The following is a 25270-nucleotide window of genomic DNA, read 5'->3' as shown; positions in this document are numbered from 1 at the left end:
TTACAAAGTAGGCATTAATATAACTTGTGTGTAATTTCTGAGCTAAATAAATGCTCCCTGACTACCACTGGTCAGAAAAACATAGTCCCACTCCAAAACTCGCATCATTTAAAAAGTCCTGAATCCACTTTACAAGATTGAGCTTTACACCCACGTTTGTCAGCTTGTCTATCAACATGTGTGACTTGATATTATTAAAAGCTGAAGAGAAGTCTACAAACAGGATGCGTACATGAGAGGCAGGTGTTTCAAGGTTGTGACAGCATCTTCCACCCCCCTTTTCTCCCTATAAGCAAACTGTAACGTATCTATGTGAGCTTTGGTTAGTATTTTGAGATTAATTAAAATGATCTGCTCAAAACACTTCATAGCAACAGAAGTGAGTGCTACTGGTCTAAAATCGTTCAGTCCAACTGGTTTGGGTTTCTTAGGAAGTGGTAACATTTCCGCTGTTTTCCATATCTTTGGAACTTTATGTGTGTCAAGTGATTTCTGAAACAATCCTCTGAACACTGGACTCAGTTGTTCTTTGCAGCTCTTTAGGATGGTGCCTTCCAGCCTGTCAGGGCTGGCAGCTTTCCTTGTCCTTATATGGGAGAAGATTCACCCCACTTCCTCACAGCTTACCCTGAAGCACTTGCTCTTCCATCAAGGCTTATTGGATTGGTTGGCACGTCACTCTCCCATCTCGCAAAGTGTTCGTTCAGGGCATTTGCCTGCTCAACTGTATGCTCAGGGGTGTTAGAGCAGTTATTTTGACCTATGATAGTTTTAATACCCCTCCACGCCATACGTGAATTATTTTCCTTTAGTTGTTTTTCAACTTTGTCTTTATATTGTCTCTTGCCCTGTTTGATTTTCGTCTGTATTTCCTTCTGAATCAGCTTACCCTCCATACCTATCATTTGCTTTAAACGCTCTTTCTTTATCCACTAACAGTTTTTTAATATCAGTTGTAATCCAAGGTTTTGAATTGGCAAACTGTTTCACACGTTTTATCGGGATCACATTATCCACACAAAAGTTAATATATGACGTGACAACATCCGCATGCTCGTCAAGATCTACACAGTCAAAAACGCTCCACTCTGTGCAATCAAAACAGCCCTGCAGAGCGGTCACACTGTCATCGTCCCACACACGCACTGATGTGATTTTAGATTTTTTCCTCTTCAATTTTTGTCGATAAGAGGGCAATAAAAAGTGTTATGATCTGAGCCGCCTATCGCTGGTTTGTTGACTGCTTTGTAAGCATTTTTTATGTTGCCATAACATAGATCAATTATTTTTGATCCACACGTAGAGCAATTCACCTATTGATGATAGTGGGGTAATGCAGATGACAAAGAGCAGCCATTAAAGTCACCCAAAATAAATTTGGGAGTGTCTGGAGACACTGCCTCAAGTTTTTGTATGTGTTGATGTATCGCATCTGCAGCCGCTTTGTAGTTTGCATCAGGGGGAATATACACTAGACATACAAATAGTTATCCAAACTCTTGTGGTAAATATGTAGGTCTTAAGAAAACTGATAAGAGTTCTAGGTCTGGGGAATTGATGGTGTGTCTAATGATATGTTAATATACTTGATGTTAATATACATGCATAGTCCTCCACCAATCGATTTCCCCGTAGCTTGTCTAACTCCTTCAAGTCTTAACGGTGTACCAAAGCCAGGTAGGGAAAGACTTAGTCATTATTCACTGTATGGTTCAACCAAGTCTCATTGAAACATAACAGACAACTATCTCTGTATTCATACCGGTATTGCATAGAGGCATGGAGTAATTTGTTCCTTAGCGATCTCACATTAGAGAGGACCATGGTTGGTAGTGGGGGTTTAGATCCTCTTGAACGAACGCAGCGTTTAATTCCTCCTCTCGAGCCACGCTTCCTCTTTGTCCTGACAAATCGCTGTTCAGTTGGACGTAGGCATTCCAAGGGAAAATCCGTTGGAGGTGTCCACTGCAGCTGTGTTGTTAGGCCCAGCTGAAGTAGTTGATGTCTGCTGTAGGTTATCCTGAATGGCTCAGCGTTTGACAGAAGTAGAGAGAGTAGAGTTATCACCAGAAAGAGTTCCAAATAAGCCATGTTACCATCCATTTTTTTACATCCAATTGCAGACGTTTACACTCTCGATATTCAAATACACAACTTGACACCGTGGGACCGTAATTAATAAACAAACAAAAACAAGAAAAACTGGAAGAGAAAAAAACAAAACAACGTATACTAACAAAGATTGACCAAACAATCAGAGCTCCCATGTGCGTGTCAGCCACTGAGCAGTGCCACAACATATAACGAGTGTGATATAGTTATTATTATAGGAAAATTTATCATACAGAAGTCAGGGTTCAAGCCAAATTTCAATAATTTTCTTCAGGAGACTTAGAGTTCACACTGCACAATTTTCAGACTCATCAGATCACCATTGTTTTCACACTGTTTGACTATCTGGGGGAGCATTCATTTGCTGCAGTGTTCACACTGCACAGTGGATTGGCAACAGGGGGTTTCACATTGCATGACTTCACAATAGGAAGAATCGCTAAAAGTTCGGTATAGTCTGCAAACTACGTTTCACAATGTGCATCAGTTCTCAAGCAAAACTGGGTTATAAATAAATAAATATATAGCACTTTTTCTGTGTTTTTCAGCTACAAGGAGAAAAAGAAAAACAGCTTATGTAAGTGTCCTAACGCTGATGTTATGGCTGGTGAAGCAAATGTTTGGTCTTGTTTCTGTATGATATAATTGTTATACATCTATTAAAATACTTATATTCTGGTCTATAACTCCTCCCCAAACTTCCCTCAGCCTTGTATCTTGGTCTCTCATTGGCTGTAGATCAGGGATCCTCAAATCTGGCCAACAAGATCCACTTTCCTGCATAGTTTAGCTCGAACCCTAATCAAGCACACCTAAGCATGCTTATCAACGTCTTTAGGATTATTAGAAAATCACAGGTAAGGGAGTTTGATCAGGGTTGGAGCTAAACTCTGCAGCAGATCCTCCAGGGCAAGATTTGAGGAACACTGCTGTAGATCATTGCCAATGTCATTTTCAGTCAGAAGTCATTGCACACAGCCTGATTGTCGCCAACTGCTCCAGATATTAAGCATGCAAAATATTTTGTGGGAGTAGGCAATTCCCTCAAATCGCATATTTGAATTCACACTGCGTGATTGTCTTTCATGTGAGCAGCAGATATTTGCCTCCAATTTTGGCATTTATCAACAATTTTGCAAACTTGTTGACAAGTAAAAATAAAATAAAAAGTATTATTAAAATTAATAAAATTAAGTTCAGGCTAAAATCGTGCAATGTGAACTCCGCATTAAGACTCCTCCAGTTTGGAGAACATTGTTAATAAAAAAGTAAACAAGACTTGTAATATTTTCTATTAATATACAGTTGTTGATTACTGTATTAATGATTTGCACACTCTTGTACATTACTTTTGTAAGCTACATTTTGTTCTGGTTAAAAAAAAAATAGAACTAGCACGTACCGTTCTGATCTGAGCAGCGCTGCAATGAAGTATAACACTATTTGTACCACAACCACTGCAGATTCATTTTGCAGTTGATAGTTTAGCCATAGTAACAAACAATCCTCTCATAATTAGGATAGCTTAATTATTATTGGCGTGAACACAGCATTCGCCTCATCCAACCTCAAACACAACTGAACAAGCTAATCAAGGCATTTCAGATTACTAGAAAGCTACAGGCAGGTGAATTTGATCAGGGTTGGAATTGACAAGTTCTCCTTGGATCTTTAAAATCCCACTTTACAGAGCCTGATAATACAGTAACACGTATTTGTTTTAGTTTTGTGCGTGGCACTGTCTGCTTCTCCTGACGCACCAATTTGGTGCATATTTTTTGCAGAGATAGTTGTGAGATCACAGGCTGGGAGGATGACAGCTAGAGTGTATTTCTCGTTGATTGTGGTTTCATCCTGTCTGTTTGGATACTTGAGTAAAACTCATGCCATTCAAAGTCAAACCACTGGTGAGAAGATCTTTTGATTACATTATACAGCCAGAAGAAACGCAGACATAAGTGACTCAGTCTTTGAAAGTAATTAACGGTTTATGAATTAGTAAGTTTTAAAACCCTTTTTCATTTGAAGCAGACAAATATGTAAAATTTTTATTTAGGTTTGAGATCCATTGTAAAATCCCTGATTTACAAATGCTGAAACTGACCTCCCCCAATCATCCTCTTGAATTCTTTAGTGGATGGTTTATGTCCTGCGAGGCTGACTGTTGTGCCGTCCCATCGAGGATGTTCTTCTGATCAAGATTGCCCTGGAGGACACAAATGCTGTCAATTTGACTGTGGGCCTGTTTGTGTGCTGCCTGTTTTCAGTGAGTTTAATGATCGATGTTAAAGGTCAAAAAAGAAAAACCTAACAATTATTTCAATGTAAATTAAGCAGAAACTTTGCCTCTTGTTTTGATCTAAAGTAGGTTTGAATTAATCCATTAGGATAGTTTTGAGCACAGGATTGCTTTTACAAAATAAAGCAGAATAATACTTTGAACAACGGCTCTCAATTGCAATCTTGGGGATCCCCTGCTTCACATTTTGTATGTCTCCCTTATTTAACACCCCTGATTGTGCATAGCAGGGGGTCCCCAGGACTGGAAATGGGAACCACTAAGCAAGTTTTACCTATTGAGTGAGTTCTATTCATGCTTTGAGTTTTGAATTTGTATATTGAAGTGGCAAATTGTCTATATGCCCAAACTTAAGCCAACTATCTGTCTTCATGCAGTGAAACCGGGTCAGTGTCCCATACCAGAGATGATTCCCTTCTGTGCTGAAAGCTGTGTCCATGATGGCCAGTGTCCTGCCTCACAGAAGTGTTGCCCAACCACCGGTGGCTTTGCATGCAGTGAACCATGTAGTCAGGGACGAGGACCGGCAAGTTGCCAGGGAAGAGTTATTGGTCAGGGAAGTAGTATAGGACGCGTTATTGTCCAGAGAAGCAGCCAGAGCCAGGTAAGCAATATTGGGCAGGGAAGTGGTCTTGGCCAGGGAGGCGGTCTGGGAAGTGGTCTTGGCCAGGGAGGCGGTCTGGGAAGTGGTCTTGGCCAGGGAGGCGGTCTGGGAAGTGGTCTTGGCCAGGGAGGCGGTCTGGGAAGTGGTCTTGGCCAGGGAGGCGGTCTTGGCCAGGGAGGGGGTCTGGGAAGTGGTCTTGGACAGGGAGGCGGACTTGGCCAGGGAGGCGGTCTGGGAAGCGGACTTGGCCAGGGAGGCGGTCTGGGAAGCGGACTTGGCCAGGGAGGCGGTCTGGGAAGCGGACTTGGACAGGGAGGCGGTCTGGGAAGCGGACTTGGACAGGGAGGCGGTCTTGGCCAGGGAGGCGGTCTGGGAAGCGGTCTTGGACAGGGAGGCGGTCTTGGCCAGGGAGGCGGTCTGGAGGCGGTCTGGGAAGCGGTCTTGGACAGGGAGGCGGTCTTGGCCAGGGAGGCGGTATGGGAAGCGGACTTGGCCAGGGAGGTGGTCTGGGAAGCGGTCTTGGACAGGGAGGCGGTCTTGGCCAGGGAGGCGGTCTGGGAAGCGGTCTTGGACAGGGAGGCAGTCTTGGACAGGGAGGCCGTCTTGGCCAGGGAGGCGGTCTGGGAAGCGGACTTGGCCAGGGAGGCGGTCTGGGAAGCGGACTTGGCCAGGGAGGCGGTCTGGGAAGCGGTCTTGGACAGGGAGGCGGTCTTGGCCAGGGAGGCGGTCTGGGAAGCGGACTTGGCCAGGGAGGCGGTCTGGGAAGCGGACTTGGCCAGGGAGGCGGTCTGGGAAGCGGACTTGGCCAGGGAGGCGGTCTGGGAAGCGGACTTGGCCAGGGAGGCGGTCTTGGACAGGGAGGCGGTCTGGGAAGCGGACTTGGCCAGGGAGGCGGACTTGGACAGGGAGGCGGTCTGGGAGGCGGTCTTGGACAGGGAGGCGGTCTTGGCCAGGGAGGCGGTCTGGGAAGTGGACTTGGCCAGGGAGGCGGACTTGGCCAGGGAGGCGGTCTGGGAAGCGGACTTGGCCAGGGAGGCGGTCTGGGAAGCGGACTTGGCCAGGGAGGCGGTCTGGGAGGCGGTCTTGGACAGGGAGGCGGTTTTGGCCAGGGAGGCGGTCTGGGAAGCGGACTTGGCCAGGGAGGCGGTCTTGGCCAGGGAGGCGGTCTTGGCCAGGGAGGCGGTCTTGGCCAGGGAGGCGGTCTTGGCCAGGGAGGCGGTCTTGGCCAGGGAGGCGGTCTTGGCCAGGGAGGCGGTCTGGGAAGCGGACTTGGCCAGGGAGGCGGTCTTGGACAGGGAGGCGGTCTGGGAAGCGGACTTGGCCAGGGAGGCGGTCTGGGAAGCGGACTTGGCCAGGGAGGCGGTCTGGGAAGCGGACTTGGCCAGGGAGGCGGTCTGGGAAGCGGACTTGGCCAGGGAGGCGGTCTGGGAGGCGGTCTTGGCCAGGGAGGCGGTCTGGGAGGCGGTCTTGGCCAGGGAGGCGGTCTGGGAGGCGGACTTGGCCAGGGAGGCGGTCTGGGAGGCGGACTTGGCCAGGGAGGCGGTCTGGGAGGCGGACTTGGCCAGGGAGGCGGTCTTGGCCAGGGAGGCGGTCTTGGCCAGGGAGGCGGTCTTGGCCAGGGAGGCGGTCTTGGCCAGGGAGGCGGTCTTGGCCAGGGAGGCGGTCTTGGCCAGGGAGGCGGTCTTGGCCAGGGAGGCGGTCTTGGCCAGGGAGGCGGTCTTGGCCAGGGAGGCGGTCTTGGCCAGGGAGGCGGTCTTGGCCAGGGAGGCGGTCTTGGCCAGGGAGGCGGTATCGGAAGCGGTCTTGGCCAGGGAGGCGGTCTTGGCCAGGGAGGCGGTCTTGGCCAGGGAGGCGGTCTGGGAAGCGGTCTTGGCCAGGGAGGTTGGCAGGGTCTTGGCCAGGGAGGCGGTCTTGGCCAGGGAGGCGGTCTTGGCCAGGGAGGCGGTCTGGGAAGCGGTCTTGGCCAGGGAGGCGGTCTTGGCCAGGGAGGCGGTCTTGGCCAGGGAGGCGGTCTTGGCCAGGGAGGCGGTCTTGGCCAGGGAGGCGGTCTTGGCCAGGGAGGCGGTCTGGGAAGCGGTCTTGGCCAGGGAGGCGGTCTTGGCCAGGGAGGCGGTCTTGGCCAGGGAGGCGGTCTGGGAAGCGGTCTTGGCCAGGGAGGCGGTCTTGGACAGGGAGGCGGTATCGGAAGCGGACTTGGCCAGGGAGGCGGTCTTGGCCAGGGAAGCGGACTTGGCCAGGGAGGCGGTCTGGGAAGCGGTCGTGGACAGGGAGGCGGTCTTGGCCAGGGAGGCAGTCTTGGTTTTTGTCAGGGAAGTGGTTTTGGACAGGGAAGCGGCCAGGGAAGGGTTGTTGGTCAGGGAAGCAGCCAGGGCCAGGGAAGCGGTATGGGAAGTGGCATGTTTAGCGTTGTGGGCCAGGGAAGTGGCAAGGACCAGAGAAGTGGCCAGGGCCAGGCAAGCATTGTTGGCCAGGGAAATGCTTCGGGACGCAGCCAGGCCCAAGGAAGCAAAATGGGAAGCGGCCAGGGACAAGGAAGCGGTATGGGAAGTGGCCAGGGCCGGGCAAGCGTTTTTGGCCAGGGAAATATTGTGGGAAGCAGTCTTGGCCAGGGAAGTGGTATGGGAAGTGGTGTTGGCCAGGGAAGCATTATGGGAAGTAGCCAGGGAAGCGGACAGGGCCAGGCAAGCATTGCTGGCCAGGGAAATACTGTGGAAAGTGGTCTTGGCCAAGGAAGCAGCATGGGCCAGGGAAGCAGTCTTGGCCAAGGAAGTAACCAGGTCCTGGCAAGTGTTGTTGGCCAGGGAAGCGGCCGGGGCCAAGGCCAGGGAAATACTGTGGCAAGCGGCCAGGGCCAAGGCCAGGGAAATACTGTGGCAAGCGGCCAGGGCCAAGGCCAGGGAAATACTGTGGCAAGCGGCCAGGGCCAAGGCCAGGGAAATACTGTGGCAAGCGGCCAGGGCCAAGGCCAGGGAAATACTGTGGCAAGCGGCCAGGGCCAAGGCCAGGGAAATACTGTGGCAAGCGGCCAGGGCCAGGGAAGCGGAGGGGTAAGCGGCCAGGGCCAGGGAGGTGGTATGGGAGGCGGTCTTGGACAGGGAGGCGGTCTTGGTTTTGGTCAGGGAAGTGGTCTTGGACAGGGAGGCGGTATGGGAAGCGGTCTTGGCCAGGGAGGCAGTCTTGGTTTTGGTCAGGAAAGTGGTCTTGGACAGGGAGGCGGTCCAGGCCAAGGAGGCGGTATAGGAAGCGGTCTTGGCCAGGGAGGTGGTATGGGAAGCGGTCTTGGCCAGGGAAGCGGACTTGGACTGGGGAGTGGAATCGGAAGCGGTCTTGGCCAGGGAGGTACTATGGGAAGCAGACTTGGCCTGGGAAGCGGCCAGGGCGTGGGAAGTGGTCTTGGCCAGGGAAGTGTCATGGGAAGCGGTCCTGGCCTTGGTAAGGGAAGGGTTATTGGCCAGGGAAGCGGCCAGGGGAGCGGCATGGGCCAGGGAAGCGGTATGGGAAGTGGCATGGTTAGTGTTGTGGGCCAGGGAAGCGGCAAGGACCAGAGAAGTGGCCAGGGCCAGGCAAGCATTGTTGGCCAGGGAAATGCTTCGGGACGCAGCCAGGGCCAAGGAAGCAAAATGGGAAGCGGCCAGGGACAGGGAAGCGGTATGGGAAGTGGCCAGGGCCAGGCAAGCATTTTTGGCCAGGGAAATATTGTGGGAAGCAGTCTTGGCCAGGGAAGTGGTATGGGAAGTGGTGTTGGCCAGGGAAGCAGTATGGGAAGTGGCCAGGGAAGCGGACAGGGCCAGGCAAGCATTGCTGGCCAGGGAAATACTGTGGAAAGCAGTCTTGGCCAAGGAAGTAACCAGGTCCTGGCAAGGGTTGTTGGCCAGGGAAGCGGCCAGGGCCAGGGAAGCAGAGTGGCAAGCGGCCAGGTCCAGGGCCAGGGAAATACTGTGGCAAGCGGCCAGGGCCAGGCAGGCATTGCTGGCCAGGGAAATACTGTGGCAAGCGGCCAGTTCCAGGCAAGCGTTATTGGCCAGGGAAGCGGTGTGGCAAGCGGCCAGGGCCAGGGAAGCGGAGGGGTAAGCGGCCAGGGCCAGGGAGGTGGTATGGGAGGCGGTCTTGGACAGGGAGGCGGTCTTGGTTTTGGTCAGGGAAGTGGTCTTGGACAGGGAGGCGGTATGGGAAGCGGTCTTGGCCAGGGAGGCAGTCTTGGTTTTGGTCAGGAAAGTGGTCTTGGACAGGGAGGCGGTCCAGGCCAAGGAGGCGGTATAGGAAGCGGTCTTGGCCAGGGAGGTGGTATGGGAAGCGGTCTTGGCCAGGGAAGCGGACTTGGACTGGGGAGTGGAATCGGAAGCGGTCTTGGCCAGGGAGGTACTATGGGAAGCAGACTTGGCCTGGGAAGCGGCCAGGGCGTGGGAAGTGGTCTTGGCCAGGGAAGTGTCATGGGAAGCGGTCCTGGCCTTGGTAAGGGAAGGGTTATTGGCCAGGGAAGCGGCCAGGGGAGCGGCATGGGCCAGGGAAGCGGTATGGGAAGTGGCATGGTTAGTGTTGTGGGCCAGGGAAGCGGCAAGGACCAGAGAAGTGGCCAGGGCCAGGCAAGCATTGTTGGCCAGGGAAATGCTTCGGGACGCAGCCAGGGCCAAGGAAGCAAAATGGGAAGCGGCCAGGGACAGGGAAGCGGTATGGGAAGTGGCCAGGGCCAGGCAAGCATTTTTGGCCAGGGAAATATTGTGGGAAGCAGTCTTGGCCAGGGAAGTGGTATGGGAAGTGGTGTTGGCCAGGGAAGCAGTATGGGAAGTGGCCAGGGAAGCGGACAGGGCCAGGCAAGCATTGCTGGCCAGGGAAATACTGTGGAAAGCAGTCTTGGCCAAGGAAGTAACCAGGTCCTGGCAAGGGTTGTTGGCCAGGGAAGCGGCCAGGGCCAGGGAAGCAGAGTGGCAAGCGGCCAGGTCCAGGGCCAGGGAAATACTGTGGCAAGCGGCCAGGGCCAGGCAGGCATTGCTGGCCAGGGAAATACTGTGGCAAGCGGCCAGTTCCAGGCAAGCGTTATTGGCCAGGGAAGCGGTGTGGGAAGCGGCCAGGGCCAGGGAAGCGGAGTGGAAAGCAGCCAGGGCCAGGGAAGTGGTATGGGAAGCGGTGTTGGCCAGGGAAATATTGTGGGAAGCGGCCAGGCAGGCATTGCCAGCCAGGGAAATATTGTGGGAAGCGGCCAGGCAGGCATTGCCAGCCAGGGAAATATTGTGGGAAGCGGCCAGGCAGGCATTGCCAGCCAGGGAAATACTGTGGCAAGCGGCCAGGGCCAAGCAGGCATTGCTGGCCAGGTAAGTACTGTGGCAAGCGGCCAGGGCCAGGCAGGCATTGCTGGCCAGGGAAATTATATAGATAGCCGCCAGTTCCAGGCAAACATTATTGGCCAGGGAAGTGGACTGGGAAGCGGCCAGGGCCAGGGAAGTGGACTGGGAAGCGGCCAGGGCCAGGGAAGCATTGCTGGCCAGGAAAATACTATGGCAAGCGGCCAGGCAAGCTTTGCTGGCCAGGGAAATACTATGGTGAGCGGCCAGGGCCAGGCAGGCATTGTTGGCCAGGGAAATACTATGGGAAGTGGCCAGGGCCTGGGAAGCATTGCTGGCCAGGGTAATACTATGGCAAGCGGCCAGGGCCTGGGAAGCATTGCTGGCCAGGGACATACTATGGCAAGCGGCCAGGGCCTGGGAAGCATTGCTGGCCAGGGAAATGATATAGAAAGCGGCCAGTTCCAGGCAAGCTTTATTGGCCAGGGAAGCGGCCTGGTAAGCGGAGTGGGAAGCGGCCAGGGCCAGGGCCAGGGAAGCGGAGTGGGAAGCGGAGTGGGGAGCGGCCAGGGCCAGGGCCAGGGAAGCATTGCTGGCCAGGGAAATGATATAGAAAGCGGCCAGTTCCAGGCAAGCTTTATTGGCCAGGGAAGCGGCCTGGTAAGCGGAGTGGGGAGCGGCCAGGGCCAGGGCCAGGGCCAGGGAAGCATTGCTGGCCAGGGAAATACTATGGCAAGCGGCCAGGCAGGCATTGCTGGCCAGGGAAATACTATGGCAAGCGGCCAGGGCCAGGCAGGCATTGTTGGCCAGGGAAATACTATGGGAAGTGGCCAGGGCCTGGGAAGCATTGCTGGCCAGGGTAATACTATGGCAAGCGGCCAGGGCCTGGGAAGCATTGCTGGCCAGGGACATACTATGGCAAGCGGCCAGGGCCTGGGAAGCATTGCTGGCCAGGGAAATGATATAGAAAGCGGCCAGTTCCAGGCAAGCTTTATTGGCCAGGGAAGCGGCCTGGTAAGCGGAGTGGGAAGCGGCCAGGGCCAGGGCCAGGGAAGCGGAGTGGGAAGCGGAGTGGGGAGCGGCCAGGGCCAGGGCCAGGGAAGCATTGCTGGCCAGGGAAATGATATAGAAAGCGGCCAGTTCCAGGCAAGCTTTATTGGCCAGGGAAGCGGCCTGGTAAGCGGAGTGGGGAGCGGCCAGGGCCAGGGCCAGGGCCAGGGAAGCATTGCTGGCCAGGGAAATACTATGGCAAGCGGCCAGGCAGGCATTGCTGGCCAGGGAAATACTATGGCAAGCGGCCAGGGCCAGGCAAGTGTTATTGGCCAGGGAAATATTGTGGGAAGCGGCCAAGGCCAGGCAAGCATTGCTGGCCAGGGAAGCGGTGTGGGAAGCGGCCAGGGCCAGGGAAGAATTGCTGGCCAGGGAAGCGGAGTGGGAAGCGGCCAGGGAAGCGGAGTGGGAAGCGGCCAGGGTCAGGGAAGTGGAGTGGGAAGCGGCCAGGGCCATGGAAATGGATTGGGAAGCGGCCAGGGCCTGGGAAGCATTGCTGGTCAGGGAAATTATATAGAAAGCAGCCAGTTCCAGGCAAGCATTATTGGCCAGGGAAGTGGTGTGGGAAGCGGCCACGGCCAGGCAAGTGGCCAGGGCCAGGGAAGCGGAGTGGCAAGCGGCCACGGCCAGGGAAGCATTGCTGGCCAGGGAAATACTATGGTAAGCGGCCAGGCAGGCATTGCTGGCCAGGGAAATACTATGGCGAGCGGCCAGGGCCAGGCAGGCATTGCTGGCCAGGGAAATACTATGGCAATCGGCCAGGCAGGCATTGCTGGCCAGGGAAATACTATGGCAATCGGCCAGGCAGGCATTGTTGGCCAGGAAAGTACTATGGGAAGCGGCCAGGGCCAGGGAAGCATTGCTGGCGAGGGAAAGGATATAGAAAGCAGCCAGTTCCAGAGAAGCAGCCAGGGAAGTGGTATGGCAAGCGGCCAGGGCCAGGGAAGCATTGCTGGCCAGGGAAATACTATGGGAAGCGGCCAGGCAAGCATTGCTGGCCAGGGAAATACTATGGCGAGCAGCCAGGGACAGGCAGGCATTGTTGGCCAGGGAAGCATTGCTAGCCAGGGAAATGCTATGGCAAGCAGCCAGGGCCAGGCAGGCATTGCTAGCCAGGGAAATACTATGGCAAGCGGCCAGGGCCAGGCAAGTGTTATTGGCCAGGGAAATATTGTGGGAAGCGGCCAAGGCCAGGCAAGCATTGCTGGCCAGGGAAGCGGTGTGGGAAGCGGCCAGGGCCAGGGAAGAATTGCTGGCCAGGGAAGCGGAGTGGGAAGCGGCCAGGGAAGCGGAGTGGGAAGCGGCCAGGGTCAGGGAAGTGGAGTGGGAAGCGGCCAGGGCCATGGAAATGGATTGGGAAGCGGCCAGGGCCTGGGAAGCATTGCTGGTCAGGGAAATTATATAGAAAGCAGCCAGTTCCAGGCAAGCATTATTGGCCAGGGAAGTGGTGTGGGAAGCGGCCACGGCCAGGCAAGTGGCCAGGGCCAGGGAAGCGGAGTGGCAAGCGGCCACGGCCAGGGAAGCATTGCTGGCCAGGGAAATACTATGGTAAGCGGCCAGGCAAGCATTGCTGGCCAGGGAAATACTATGGCGAGCGGCCAGGGCCAGGCAGGCATTGTTGGCCAGGGAAGCATTGCTGGCCAGGGAAATACTATGGCGAGCGGCCAGGGCCAGGGAAGCGGCATGGGAAGCGGCCAGGGCCATGGAAATGGATTGGGAAGCGGCCAGGGTCTGGGAAGCATTGATGGTCAGGGAAATTATATAGAAAGCAGCCAGTTCCAGGCAAGCGTTATTGGCCAGGGAAGTGGTGTGGGAAGCGGAGTGGGAAGCGGCCAGGGCCTGGGAAGCATTGCTGGTCAGGGAAATGATATAGAAAGCAGCCAGTTCCAGGGAAGCGGCCAGGGAAGTGGTATGGCAAGCGGCCAGGGCCAGGGAAGCATTGCTGGCCAGGGAAATACTATGGGAAGCGGCCAGGCAAGCATTGCTGGCCAGGGAAATACTATGGCGAGCAGCCAGGGACAGGCAGGCATTGTTGGCCAGGGAAGCATTGCTAGCCAGGGAAATGCTATGGCAAGCAGCCAGGGCCAGGCAGGCATTGCTAGCCAGGGAAATACTATGGCAAGCGGCCAGGGCCAGGCAAGTGTTATTGGCCAGGGAAATATTGTGGGAAGCGGCCAAGGCCAGGCAAGCATTGCTGGCCAGAGAAGCGGTGTGGGAAGCGGCCAGGGCCAGGGAAGAATTGCTGGCCAGGGAAGCGGAGTGGGAAGCGGCCAGGGAAGCGGAGTGGGAAGCGGCCAGGGTCAGGGAAGTGGAGTGGGAAGCGGCCAGGGCCATGGAAATGGATTGGGAAGCGGCCAGGGCCTGGGAAGCATTGCTGGTCAGGGAAATTATATAGAAAGCAGCCAGTTCCAGGCAAGCATTATTGGCCAGGGAAGTGGTGTGGGAAGCGGCCACGGCCAGGCAAGTGGCCAGGGCCAGGGAAGCGGAGTGGCAAGCGGCCACGGCCAGGGAAGCATTGCTGGCCAGGGAAATACTATGGTAAGCGGCCAGGCAAGCATTGCTGGCCAGGGAAATACTATGGCGAGCGGCCAGGGCCAGGCAGGCATTGTTGGCCAGGGAAGCATTGCTGGCCAGGGAAATACTATGGCGAGCGGCCAGGGCCAGGGAAGCGGCATGGGAAGCGGCCAGGGCCATGGAAATGGATTGGGAAGCGGCCAGGGTCTGGGAAGCATTGATGGTCAGGGAAATTATATAGAAAGCAGCCAGTTCCAGGCAAGCGTTATTGGCCAGGGAAGTGGTGTGGGAAGCGGAGTGGGAAGCGGCCAGGGCCTGGGAAGCATTGCTGGTCAGGGAAATGATATAGAAAGCAGCCAGTTCCAGGGAAGCGGCCAGGGAAGTGGTATGGCAAGCGGCCAGGGCCAGGGAAGCATTGCTGGCCAGGGAAATACTATGGGAAGCGGCCAGGCAAGCATTGCTGGCCAGGGAAATACTATGGCGAGCAGCCAGGGACAGGCAGGCATTGTTGGCCAGGGAAGCATTGCTAGCCAGGGAAATGCTATGGCAAGCAGCCAGGGCCAGGCAGGCATTGCTAGCCAGGGAAATACTATGGCAAGCGGCCAGGGCCAGGCAAGTGTTATTGGCCAGGGAAATATTGTGGGAAGCGGCCAAGGCCAGGCAAGCATTGCTGGCCAGGGAAGCGGTGTGGGAAGCGGCCAGGGCCAGGGAAGAATTGCTGGCCAGGGAAGCGGAGTGGGAAGCGGCCAGGGAAGCGGAGTGGGAAGCGGCCAGGGTCAGGGAAGTGGAGTGGGAAGCGGCCAGGGCCATGGAAATGGATTGGGAAGCGGCCAGGGCCTGGGAAGCATTGATGGTCAGGGAAATTATATAGAAAGCAGCCAGTTCCAGGCAAGCGTTATTGGCCAGGGAAGTGGTGTGGGAAGCGGAGTGGGAAGCGGCCAGGGCCTGGGAAGCATTGCTGGTCAGGGAAATGATATAGAAAGCAGCCAGTTCCAGGGAAGCGGCCAGGGAAGTGGTATGGCAAGCGGCCAGGGCCAGGGAAGCATTGCTGGCCAGGGAAATACTATGGGAAGCGGCCAGGCAAGCATTGCTGGCCAGGGAAATACTATGGCCAGCGGCCAGGGCCTGGCAAGCATTGCTGGCCAGGGAAATACTGTGTCAAGCAGCCAGGGCCAGGCAGGCATTGCTGGCCAGGGAAATACTATGGCAAGCGGTCAGGGCCAGGTAGGCATTGTTGGCCAGGGAAATATTGTGGGAAGTGGCCAAGGCCAGGCAAGCATTGTTGGCCAGGGAAGCGGTGTGGGAAGCGGCCAGGGCCAGGGAAGTGGCCAGGGAAGCATTGCTGGCCAGGGAAATGATATAGAAAGCAGCCAGTTCCAGGGAAGCGGAGTGGCAAGCGGCCAGGGCCAGGCAAGCGGCATGGGAAGTGGCCAGGGCCTGGGAAGCATTGCTGGCGAGGGAAATGATATAGAAAGCAGCCAGTTCCAGGGAAGCGGCCAGGGAAGCGGAGTGGCAAGCGGCCAGGGCCAGGGAAGCGGCATGGGAAGTGGCCAGGGCCTGGGAAGCATTGCTGGCGAGGGAAATGATATAGAAAGCAGCCAGTTCCAGGCAAGCGGCCAGGGCCAGGCAAGTGGAGTGGCAAGCGGCCAGGGCCAGGCAAGCGGAGTGACAAGCGGCCAGGGAAGTGGTATGGCAAGCGGCCAGGGCCAGGGAAGCATTGCTGGCCAGGGAAATACTATGGCAAGCGGCCAGGGCCAGGCAAGTGTTATTGGCCAGGGAAATATTGTGGGAAGCGGCCAGGCAAGCATTGTTGGCCAGGGAAGCGGTGTGGGAAGCGGCCAGGGCCAGGGAAGCATTGCTGGCCAGGGAAGCGGAGTGGGAAGCGGCCAGGGTCAGGGAAGCGGAGTGGGAAGCGACCAGGGCCAGGGAAGTGGATTGGGAAGCGGCAAGGGCCTGGGAAGCATTGCTGGTCAGGGAAGCGGAGTGGGAAGTGGCCAGGGTCAGGGAAGCGGAGTGGGAAGCGGCCAGGGCCTGGGAAGCATTGCTGGTCAGGGAAATTATATAGAAAGCAGCCAGTTCCAGGCAAGCGTTATTGGCCAGGGAAGTGGTGTTGGAAGCGGCCAGGGAAGCGGAGTGGGAAGCGGCCAGGGAAGTGGTATGGAAAGTGGCCAGGTCCAGGGAAGCATTGCTGGCCAGGGAAATACTATGGTAAGCGGCCAGGCAAGCACTGCTGGCCAGGGAAATAGTATGGCGAGCAGCCAGGGCCAGGCAGGCATTGTTGGCCAGGGAAGCATTGCTGGCCAGGGAAATACTATGGCAAGCGGCCAGGGCCAGGCAAGTGTTATTGGCCAGGGAAGTGGTGTGGGAAGCGGCCAGGGCCAGGGAAGCGGCATGGGAAGCGGCCAGGGCCAGGGAAGCATTGCTGGCCAGGGAAATACTATGGCAAGCAGCCAGGGAAGCATTGCTGGCCAAGGAAATACTATGGCAAGCGGCCAGGGCCTTGGAAGCATTGCTGGCCAGGGTAATACTATGGCAAGCGGCCAGGGCCTGGGAAGCATTGCTGGCCAGGGTAATACTATGGCAAGCGGCCAGGGCCTGGGAAGCATTGCTGGTCAGGGAAATGATATAGAAAGCAGCCAGTTCCAGGGAAGCGGCCAGGGTAGTGGTATGGCAAGCGGCCAGGGCCAGGGAAGCATTGCTGGCCAGGGAAATACTATGGCGAGCAGCCAGGGACAGGCAGGCATTGTTGGCCAGGGAAATACTATGGCAAGCGGCCAGGGCCTGGCAAGCATTGCTGGCCAGGGAAGCATTGCTAGCCAGGGAAATACTATGGCAAGCGGCCAGGGCCAGGTAGGCATTGTTGGCCAGGGAAATATTGTGGGAAGCGGCCAAGGCCAGGCAAGCATTGTTGGCCAGGAAAGTACTATGGGAAGCGGCCAGGGCCAGGCAGGCATTGTTGGCCAGGGAAGCGGTGTGGGAAGCGGCCAGGGCCAGGGAAGTGGCCAGGGCCAGGGAAGCATTGCTGGCCAGGGAAGCGGCCAGGGCCAGGGAAGCGGAGTGGGAAGCGGCCAGGGAAATACTATGGCAATCGGCCAGGCAGGCATTGTTGGCAAGGGAAATACTATGGCAATCGGCCAGGCAGGCATTGTTGGCCAGGAAAGTACTATGGGAAGCAGACAGGGCCAGGGAAGCGGCATGGGAAGTGGCCAGGGCCTGGAAAGCATTGCTGGCGAGGGAAATTATATAGAAAGCAGCCAGTTCCAGGCAAGCGGCCACGGCCAGGGAAGCGGAGTGGCAAGCGGCCACGGCCAGGGAAGCGGAGTGGCAAGCGGCCACGGCCAGGGAAGCGGAGTGGCAAGCGGCCACGGCCAGGGAAGCGGAGTGGCAAGCGGCCACGGCCAGGGAAGCGGAGTGGCAAGCGGCCACGGCCAGGGAAGCGGAGTGGCAAGCGGCCACGGCCAGGGAAGCGGAGTGGCTAGCGGCCACGGCCAGGGAAATACTATGGCGAGCGGCCAGGGCCTGGCAAGCATTGCTGGCCAGGGAAGCATTGCTGGCCAGGGAAATACTATGGCAAGCCAGGGAAGCATTGTTTGCCAGGGAAATACTATGGAAAGTGGCCAGGGAAGCGGACAGGGCCTGGGAAGCGTTGTTGGCCATGGAAATACTATGGCAAGCGGCCAGGCAAGCATTGCTGGCCAGGGAAATACTATGGCAAGTGGTCAGGGCCAGGCAGGCATTGTTGGCCAGGGAAAAACTACGGCAAACGGCCAGGTCCTGGCAGGCATTATTGGCCAGGGAAGTGGCCAGGGCCGGGGAAGTGGTATGGAAAGCATTGTTGGCCAGGGAAGTGGTATTGGAAGAGGCCAGGGAAGCATTGATGGCCAGGCAAGTGTTGTTGGCCAGGGAAATACTATGGAAAGTGGCCTGGGCCAGGGAAGCGGTATGGGAAGCATTGTGGGCCAGGGAAGCGGTATGGGAAGCATTGTTGGCCTGGGAAGCGGTGTTGGCCAGGGAAGTGGCAAGGGGCAGGGAAACGGCCAGGGCCAGACAAGCACTGTTGGCCAGGCAAATACTATGACAAGCAGCCAGGCAAGCATTGTTGGCCAGGGAAATACTACGGCAAATGGCCAGAGCCAGGCAAGCATTGTTGACCAGGGACGTGGTATGGGAAGCGGCCAGGGCCAGGGAAGTGGTATGGGAAGTGGCCAGGGCCAGGGAAGCATTGCTAGCCAGGGAAATACTATGGAAAGTGGCCAGGGCCAGGGAAGCGGACAGGGCCTGGGAATCATGGTTGGCCATGGAAATACTATGGAAAGGGGCCAGGCAAGCATTGTTGGCCTGGAAAGTACTATGGGAAGCGGCCAGGGCCAGGCAAGCATTGCTGGCCAGGGAAATACTATGGAAAGTGGCCTGGGCCAGGGAAGCGGTATGGGAAGCATTGTTGGCCTGGGAAGCGGTGTTGGCCAGGGAAGTGGCAAGGGGCAGGGAAACGGCCAGGGCCAGACAAGCACTGTTGGCCAGGCAAATACTATGACAAGCAGCCAGGCAAGCATTGTTGGCCAGGGAAATATTGTGGGAAGCGGCCTGGGCCAAGGAAGCGGTATGGGAAGTGGTGTTGGCCAGGGAAGTGGCCAGGGCCACGCAAGCATTGTTGGCAAGGAAAGTACTATGGAAAGCGTCCAGGGCCAGGGAAGCGGCCAGGGCCTGGGAAGTGGTATAGGAAGTGGCCAGGGAAGCATTGTTGGCCAGGGAAATATTGTGGGAAGCGGCCTGGGCCAAGGAAGCGGTATGGGAAGCGGTGTTGGCCAGGGAAGTGGCCAGGGCCAGGCAAGCATTGTTGGCAAGGAAAGTACTATGGAAAGCGTCCAGGGCCAGGGAAGCGGTATAGGAAGCGGCCAGGGCTTGGGAAGTGGTATAGGAAGTGGCCAGGGAAGCATTGTTGGCCAGGGAAATATTGTGGGAAGCGGCCTGGGCCAAGGAAGCGGTATGGGAAGCGGTGTTGGCCAGGGAAGTGGCCAGGGCCAGGCAAGCATTGTTGGCAAGGAAAGTACTATGGAAAGCGTCCAGGGCCAGGGAAGCGGTATAGGAAGCGGCCAGGGCCAGGGAAGCGGCCAGGGAAGCATTGCTGGCCAGAAAAATACTATGACAAGCGGCCAGGCAAGCATTGTTGGCCAGGGAAATACTACGGCAAATGGCCAGAGCCAGGCAAGCATTGTTGACCAGGGACGTGGTATGGGAAGCGGCCAGGGCCAGGGAAGTGGTATGGGAAGTGGCCAGGGCCAGGGAAGCATTGCTAGCCAGGGAAATACTATGGAAAGTGGCCAGGGCCAGGGAAGCATTGCTAGCCAGGGAAATACTATGGAAAGTGGCCAGGGCCAGGGAAGCGGACAGGGCCTGGGAATCATGGTTGGCCATGGAAATACTATGGAAAGGGGCCAGGCAAGCATTGTTGGCCTGGAAAGTACTATGGGAAGCGGCCAGGGCCAGGGAAGCGGTATGGGAAGCGGCCAGGGCCAGGCAAGCATTGTTGGCCAGGGAAATATTGTGGAAAGCGGCCAGGGCCAGGGAAGTGGTATAGGAAGCGTCCAGGGCCTGGGAAGTGGTATGGGAAGCGGCCAGGGCCAGGGAAGCATTGTTGGCCAGGGAAATACTGTGGAAAGCAGCCAGGGCCAGGGAAGCGGCCAGGGCCAGGGAAGCGGTATGGGAAGCGGCCAGGGCCAGGCAAGCATTGTTGGCCAGGGAAATATTGTGGGAAGCGGCCAAGGCCAGGCAAGCATTGTTGGCCAGGGAAATACTGTGGAAAGCGGCCAGGGCCAGGGAAGTGGTATAGGAAGCGTCCAGGGCCTGGGAAGTGGTATGGGAAGTGGCCAGGGCCAGGGAAGCATTGCTGGTCAGGGAAAAACTGTGGCAAGCGGCCAGGCAAGCATTGTTGGCCAGGGAAATACTACGGCAAACGGCCAGGCAAGCATTGTTGGCCAGGGAAGTGGTATGGGAAGCGGCCAGGGCCAGGGAAGCATTGCTGGCCAAGGAAATATGATGGCAATCGGCCAGGGCCAGGCAAGCATTGCTGGCCAGGGAAATACTGTGGAAAGTGGCCAGGGCCAGGGAAGCGGTATGGGAAGCATTGTTGGCCTGGGAAGCGGTGCTGGCCAGGGAAGTGGCCAGGGAAGCGGTATAGGAAGCGGCCAGGGAAGCATTGCTGGCCAGGAAAATGCTATGGCAAGCAGCCAGGCAAGCATTGTTGGCCAGGGACGTAGTATGGGAAGCGGCCAGGGAAGTGGTATGGGAAGTGGCCAGGGAAACATTGCTAGCCAGGGAAATACTATGGAAAGTGGCCAGGGAAGCGGACAGGGCCTGGGAATCATTGTTGGCCATAGAAATACTATGGAAAGGGGCCAGGCAAGGATTGTTGGCCAGGGAAATATTGTGGGAAGCGGCCAAGGCCAGGAAAGCATTGTTGGCCTGGAAAGTACTATGGGAAGCGGCCAGGGCCAGGGAAGCGGTATGGGAAGCCGCCAGGGCCAGGGAAGCGGTATGGGAAGTGGCCAGGGCCAGGCAAGCATTGTTGGCCAGGGAAATACTATGACAAGCAGCCAGGCAAGCATTGTTGGCCAGGAAAGTGGTATGGGAAGTGGCCACAGCCAGGGAAGTGGTATGGGAAGCGGCCAGGGCCAGGGAAGCATTGCTGGCCAGGGAAATACTATGGCAATCGGCCAGGCAAGCATTGCTGGCCAGGGAAATACTGTGGAAAGTGGCCAGGCAAGCATTGTTGGCCAGGGAAGTATTGTGGGAAGCGGCCAGGGCCAGGGAAGCGGTATGGGAAGCCGCCAGGGCCAGGGAAGCGGTATGGGAAGTGGCCAGGGCCAGGCAAGCATTGTTGGCCAGGGACGTGGTATGGGAAGCGGCCAGGGCCAGGGAAGCATTGCTAGCCAGGGAAATACTATGGAAAGGGGCCAGGCAAGCATTGTTGGCAAGGGAAATATTGTGGGAAGCGGCCAAGGCCAGGAAAGCAGTGTTGGCCAGGGAAAAACTGTGGCAAGCGGCCAGGCAAGCATTGTTGGCCAGGGAAATACTACGGCAAACGGCCAGGCAAGCATTGTTGGCCGGGGACGTGGTATGGGAAGTGGCCAGGGAAGCATTGCTGGCCAGGGAAATACGATGGCAATCGGCCAGGGCCAGGCAAGCATTGCTGTCCAGGGAAATACTGTGGAAAGTGGTCAGGGCCAGGGAAGCGGTATGGGAAGCATTGTTGGCCTGGGAAGCGGTGTTGGCCAGGGAAGCGGCCAGGGAAGCATTGCTGGCCAGGAAAATACTATGGCAAGCGGCCAGGCAAGCATTGTTGGCCAGGGAAATACTACGGCAAATGGCCAGGGCCAGGCAAGCATTGTTGGCCAGGGACGTGGTAGGGGAAGTGGCCACGGCCAGGGAAGTGGTATGGGAAGCGGCCAGGGCCAGGGAAGCATTGCTGGCCAGGGAAATACAATGGCAATCGGCCAGGGCCAGGCAAGCATTGCTGGCCAGGGAAATACTACGGCAAACGGCCAGGGAAGCATTGTTGGCCAGGGAAATACTATGGCAATCGGCCAGGGCCAGGCAAGCATTGCTGGCCAGGGAAATACTATGACAAGCAGCCAGGCAAGCATTGTTGGCCAGGGAAATACTGTGGAAAGTGGCCAGGGCCAGGCAAGCATTGTTGGCCAGGGAAATACTATGACAAGCAGCCAGGCAAGCATTGTTGGCCAGGGAAATACTGTGGAAAGTGGCCAGGGCCATGGAAGCGGTATGGGAAGCATTGTTGGCCTGGGAAGCGGTGTTGGCCAGGGAAGTGGCCAGGGCCAGGGAAGCGGCCAGGGAAGCATTGCTGGCCAGGAAAATGCTATGGCCAGCAGCCAGGCAAGCATTGTTGGCCAGGGACGTGGTATGGGTAGCGGCCAGGGCCAGGGAAGTGGTATGGGAAGTGGCCAGGGCCAGGGAAACATTGCTAGCCAGGGAAATACTATGGAAAGTGGCCAGGGAAGCGGACAGGGCCTGGGAATCATTGTTGGCCATGGAAATACTATGGAAAGGGGCCAGGCAAGGATTGTTGGCCACGGAAATATTGTGGGAAGCGGCCAAGGCCAGGAAAGCATTGTTGGCCTGGAAAGTACTATGGGAAGCGGCCAGGGCCAGGGAAGCGGTATGGGAAGCCGCCAGGGCCAGGGAAGCGGTATGGGAAGTGGCCAGGGCCAGGCAAGCATTGTTGGCAAGGAAAGTACTATGGGAAGCGGCCAGGGCCAGGGAAGCGGTATGGGAAGCCGCCAGGGCCAGGGAAGCGGTATGGGAAGCCGCCAGGGCCAGGGAAGCGGTATGGGAAGCCGCCAGGGCCAGGGAAGCGGTATGGGAAGCCGCCAGGGCCAGGGAAGCGGTATGGGAAGTGGCCAGGGCCAGGCAAGCATTGTTGGCCAGGGACGTGGTATGGGAAGCGGCCAGGGCCAGGGAAGCGGTATGGGAAGCCGCCAGGGCCAGGGAAGCGGTATGGGAAGTGGCCAGGGCCAGGCAAGCATTGCTGGCCAGGGAAATACTGTGGCAAGCGGCCAGGCAAGCATTGTTGGCCAGGGAAATACTAAGGCAAATGGCCAGGCAAGCATTGTTGGCCAGGAAAGTGGTATGGGAAGTGGCCACGGCCAGGGAAGTGGTATGGGAAGCGGCCAGGGCCAGGGAAGCATTGCTGGCCAGGGAAATACTATGGCAATCGGCCAGGGCCAGGCAAGCATTGCTGGCCAGAGAAATACTACGGCAAACGGCCAGGCAAGCATTGTTGGCCAGGGAAGTGGTATGGGAAGTGGCCACGGCCAGGGAAGTGGTATGGAAAGCGGCCAGGGCCAGGGAAGCATTGCTGGCCAGGGAAATACTATGGCAATCGGCCAGGGCCAGGCAAGCATTGTTGGCCAGGGAAATACTACGGCAAACGGCCAGGCAAGCATTGTTGGCCAGGGACGTGGTATGGGAAGTGGCCAGGGCCAGGGAAGCATTGCTGGCCAGGGAAATACGATGGCAATCGGCCAGGGCCAGGCAAGCATTGCTGGCCAGGGAAATACTGTGGAAAGTGGTCAGGGCCATGGAAGCGGTATGGGAAGCATTGTTGGCCTGGGAAGCGGTGTTGGCCAGGGAAGTGGCCAGGGCCAGGGATGCGGTGTAGGAAGCGACCAGGGAAGCATTGCTGGCCAGGAAAATACTAAGGCAAACGGCCAGGGCCAGGCAAGCATTGTTGGCCAGGGACGTGGTATGGGAAGCGGCCAGGGCCTGGGAATCCTTGTTGGCCATGGAAATACTATGGAAAGGGGCCAGGCAAGCATTGTTGGCCAGGGAAATATTGTGGGAAGCGGCCAGGGCCTGGGAAGCGGTATAGGAAGCGGCCAGGGCCTGGGAAGCGGTATAGGAAGCGGCCAGGGCCAGGGAAGCATTGCTGGCCAGGGAAATACTGTGGCAAGCGGCCAGGCAAGCATTGTTGGCCAGGGAAATACTACGGCAAGCGGCCGGGCAAGCATTGTTGGCCAGGGAAATACTACGGCAAACGGCCAGTCAAGCATTGTTGGCCAGGAAAGGGGTATGGGAAGTGGCCACGGCCAGGGAAGTGGTATGGGAAGCGGCCAGGGCCAGGGAAGCATTGCTGGCCAGGGAAATACTATGGCAATCGGCCAGGGCCAGGCAAGCATTGCTGGCGAGGGAAAAACTATGGAAAGGGGCCAGGCAAGCATTGTTGGCCAGGTAAATATTGTGGGAAGCGGCCAAGGCCAGGAAAGCAGTGTTGGCCAGGGAAATATTGTGGCAAGTGGCCAGGCAAGCATTGTTGGCCAGGGAAATACTGTGGCAAGCGGCCAGGCAAGCATTGTTGGCCAGGGAAATACTACGGCAAACGGCCAGGCAAGCATTGTTGGCCAGGGACGTGGTATGGGAAGTGGCCAGGGCCAGGGAAGCATTGCTGGCCAGGGAAATACGATGGCAAATGGCCAGGGCCAGGCAAGCATTGTTGGCCAGGGACGTGGTATGGGAAGCGGCCAGGGCCTGGGAATCATTGTTGGCCATGGAAATACTATGGAAAGGGGCCAGGCAAGCATTGTTGGCCAGGGAAATATTGTGGGAAGTGGCCAAGGCCAGGCAAGCATTGTTGGCAAGGAAAGTACTATGGAAAGCAGCCAGGGCCAGGGAAGTGGTATAGGAAGCGGCCAGGGCCTGGGAAGTGGTATAGGAAGTGGCCAGGGCCAGGGAAGCATTGCTGGCCAGGGAAATACTGTGGAAAGTGGCCAGGGACAGGCAAGCATTGTTAGCCAGGGAAATATTGTGGGAAGCGGCCTGGGACAGGGATGCGGTATGGGAAGCATTGTTGGCCTGGGAAGCAGTGTTGGCCAGGGAAGTGGCCAGGGCCAGGCAGGCATTGTTGGCAAGGAAAGTACTATGGAAAGCGTCCAGGGCCAGGGAAGCGGTATAGGAAGCGGCCAGGGCCAGGGAAGCGGCCAAGGAAGCATTGTTGGCCAGGGAAATACTATGGCAAGCGGCCAGGCAGGCATTGCTGGCCAGGGAAGTGGCCAGGGAAGCGGTATGGGAAGTAGCCAGGCAAGCATTGTTGGCCAAACAAATACTATGGGAAGCAGCCAGGGCCAGGGAAGTGGTATGGAAAGCATTGTTGGCCAGGGAAGTACTATGGAATGTGGCTGGGGCCTGGGAAGCATTGTTGGCCATGGAAATACTATGGAAAGTGGTCTTGGCCAAGGAAGTAACCAGGTCCTGGCAAGCGTTGTTGGCCAGGAAAGTGGTGTGGGAAGCGGCCAAGGCCAGGCAAGTGGTATGGGACGTGGCCAGGGCCAGGCAAGCATTGTTGGCCAGGGAAGCAGCCAGGGCCAGGGAAGTGGTATGGGAGGCGGTCTGAGAAGCATTCTTGGCCTGGGAAATGGCCAGGGAAATATGGGAGGCATTGTGTGCCAAGGAAGTGGCAATGAGCAGGAAAACGGTATGGAAAGTGGCAAGGGAAACGTTGTGGGCCAGGGAAGGGAACAGGACCAGGGAAGTGGTATGGGACGTGGCCAGGGAAGCGGAATGGCAAGTGGCCAGGTCCAGGCAAGCGTTGTGGGCCAGGGGATCAGCCAGGGCCATGAAAGCATTGTTAGCCAAGGAAGCAGTCTTGGCCAGGGAAGTACTATGGCAATGGGCCAAGCAAGCTTTGTTGGCCAGGGAAGCGGCCAAGGAAGCGGTATGGGAAGTGGTCTGAGAAGCATTCTTGGCCTGGGAAACGGCCAGGGAAGCAGCCCTGGCCAGGGAAGCAGCCCTTGCCTAGAAAGCAGCCAGGGTGTGGGATGTGGCAATGTCCAGAGTAGTGGCCAGGGTCTGGGAAGCAGTAACAGCCAGGGAAGTGAAATTGGCCAGGGAAGAGGACAG

General features: G+C 56.9%; 2 protein-coding genes across 2 annotated transcripts; one reads left to right on the top strand and one right to left on the bottom strand.

Moving 5' to 3' along the window:
• Positions 1 to 3831: 3831 nt before the first annotated feature.
• On the top strand, positions 3832 to 5438 carry LOC113092893 (glycine-rich cell wall structural protein 1-like; the record flags this gene model as incomplete). The annotated part of the gene is made up of 3 exons (XM_026258667.1): positions 3832 to 4019; positions 4247 to 4378; positions 4789 to 5438. Coding segments are annotated over exons 1-3 (876 nt in total), but the record flags the coding sequence as incomplete, so codon positions are not given.
• Positions 5439 to 5440: 2 nt separating this feature from the next.
• Positions 5441 to 21631, bottom strand: LOC113092892 (platelet binding protein GspB-like; the record flags this gene model as incomplete). Its single annotated transcript, XM_026258666.1, has 8 exons — positions 20208 to 21631; positions 18132 to 18908; positions 17037 to 17912; positions 16262 to 16781; positions 13670 to 14173; positions 12680 to 13183; positions 12175 to 12311; positions 5441 to 11660 (listed from the first exon to the last, which is right to left on the bottom strand). Coding segments are annotated over exons 1-8 (10962 nt in total), but the record flags the coding sequence as incomplete, so codon positions are not given.
• Positions 21632 to 25270: the final 3639 nt, after the last annotated feature.

This window comes from Carassius auratus, unplaced genomic scaffold, assembly GCF_003368295.1.
Source record: "Carassius auratus strain Wakin unplaced genomic scaffold, ASM336829v1 scaf_tig00214736, whole genome shotgun sequence".
Lineage (NCBI taxonomy): Eukaryota > Metazoa > Chordata > Actinopteri > Cypriniformes > Cyprinidae > Carassius > Carassius auratus.
Note: the sequence above shows the minus strand (reverse complement) of the source record. Positions and strands in the feature narration are given on the sequence as shown.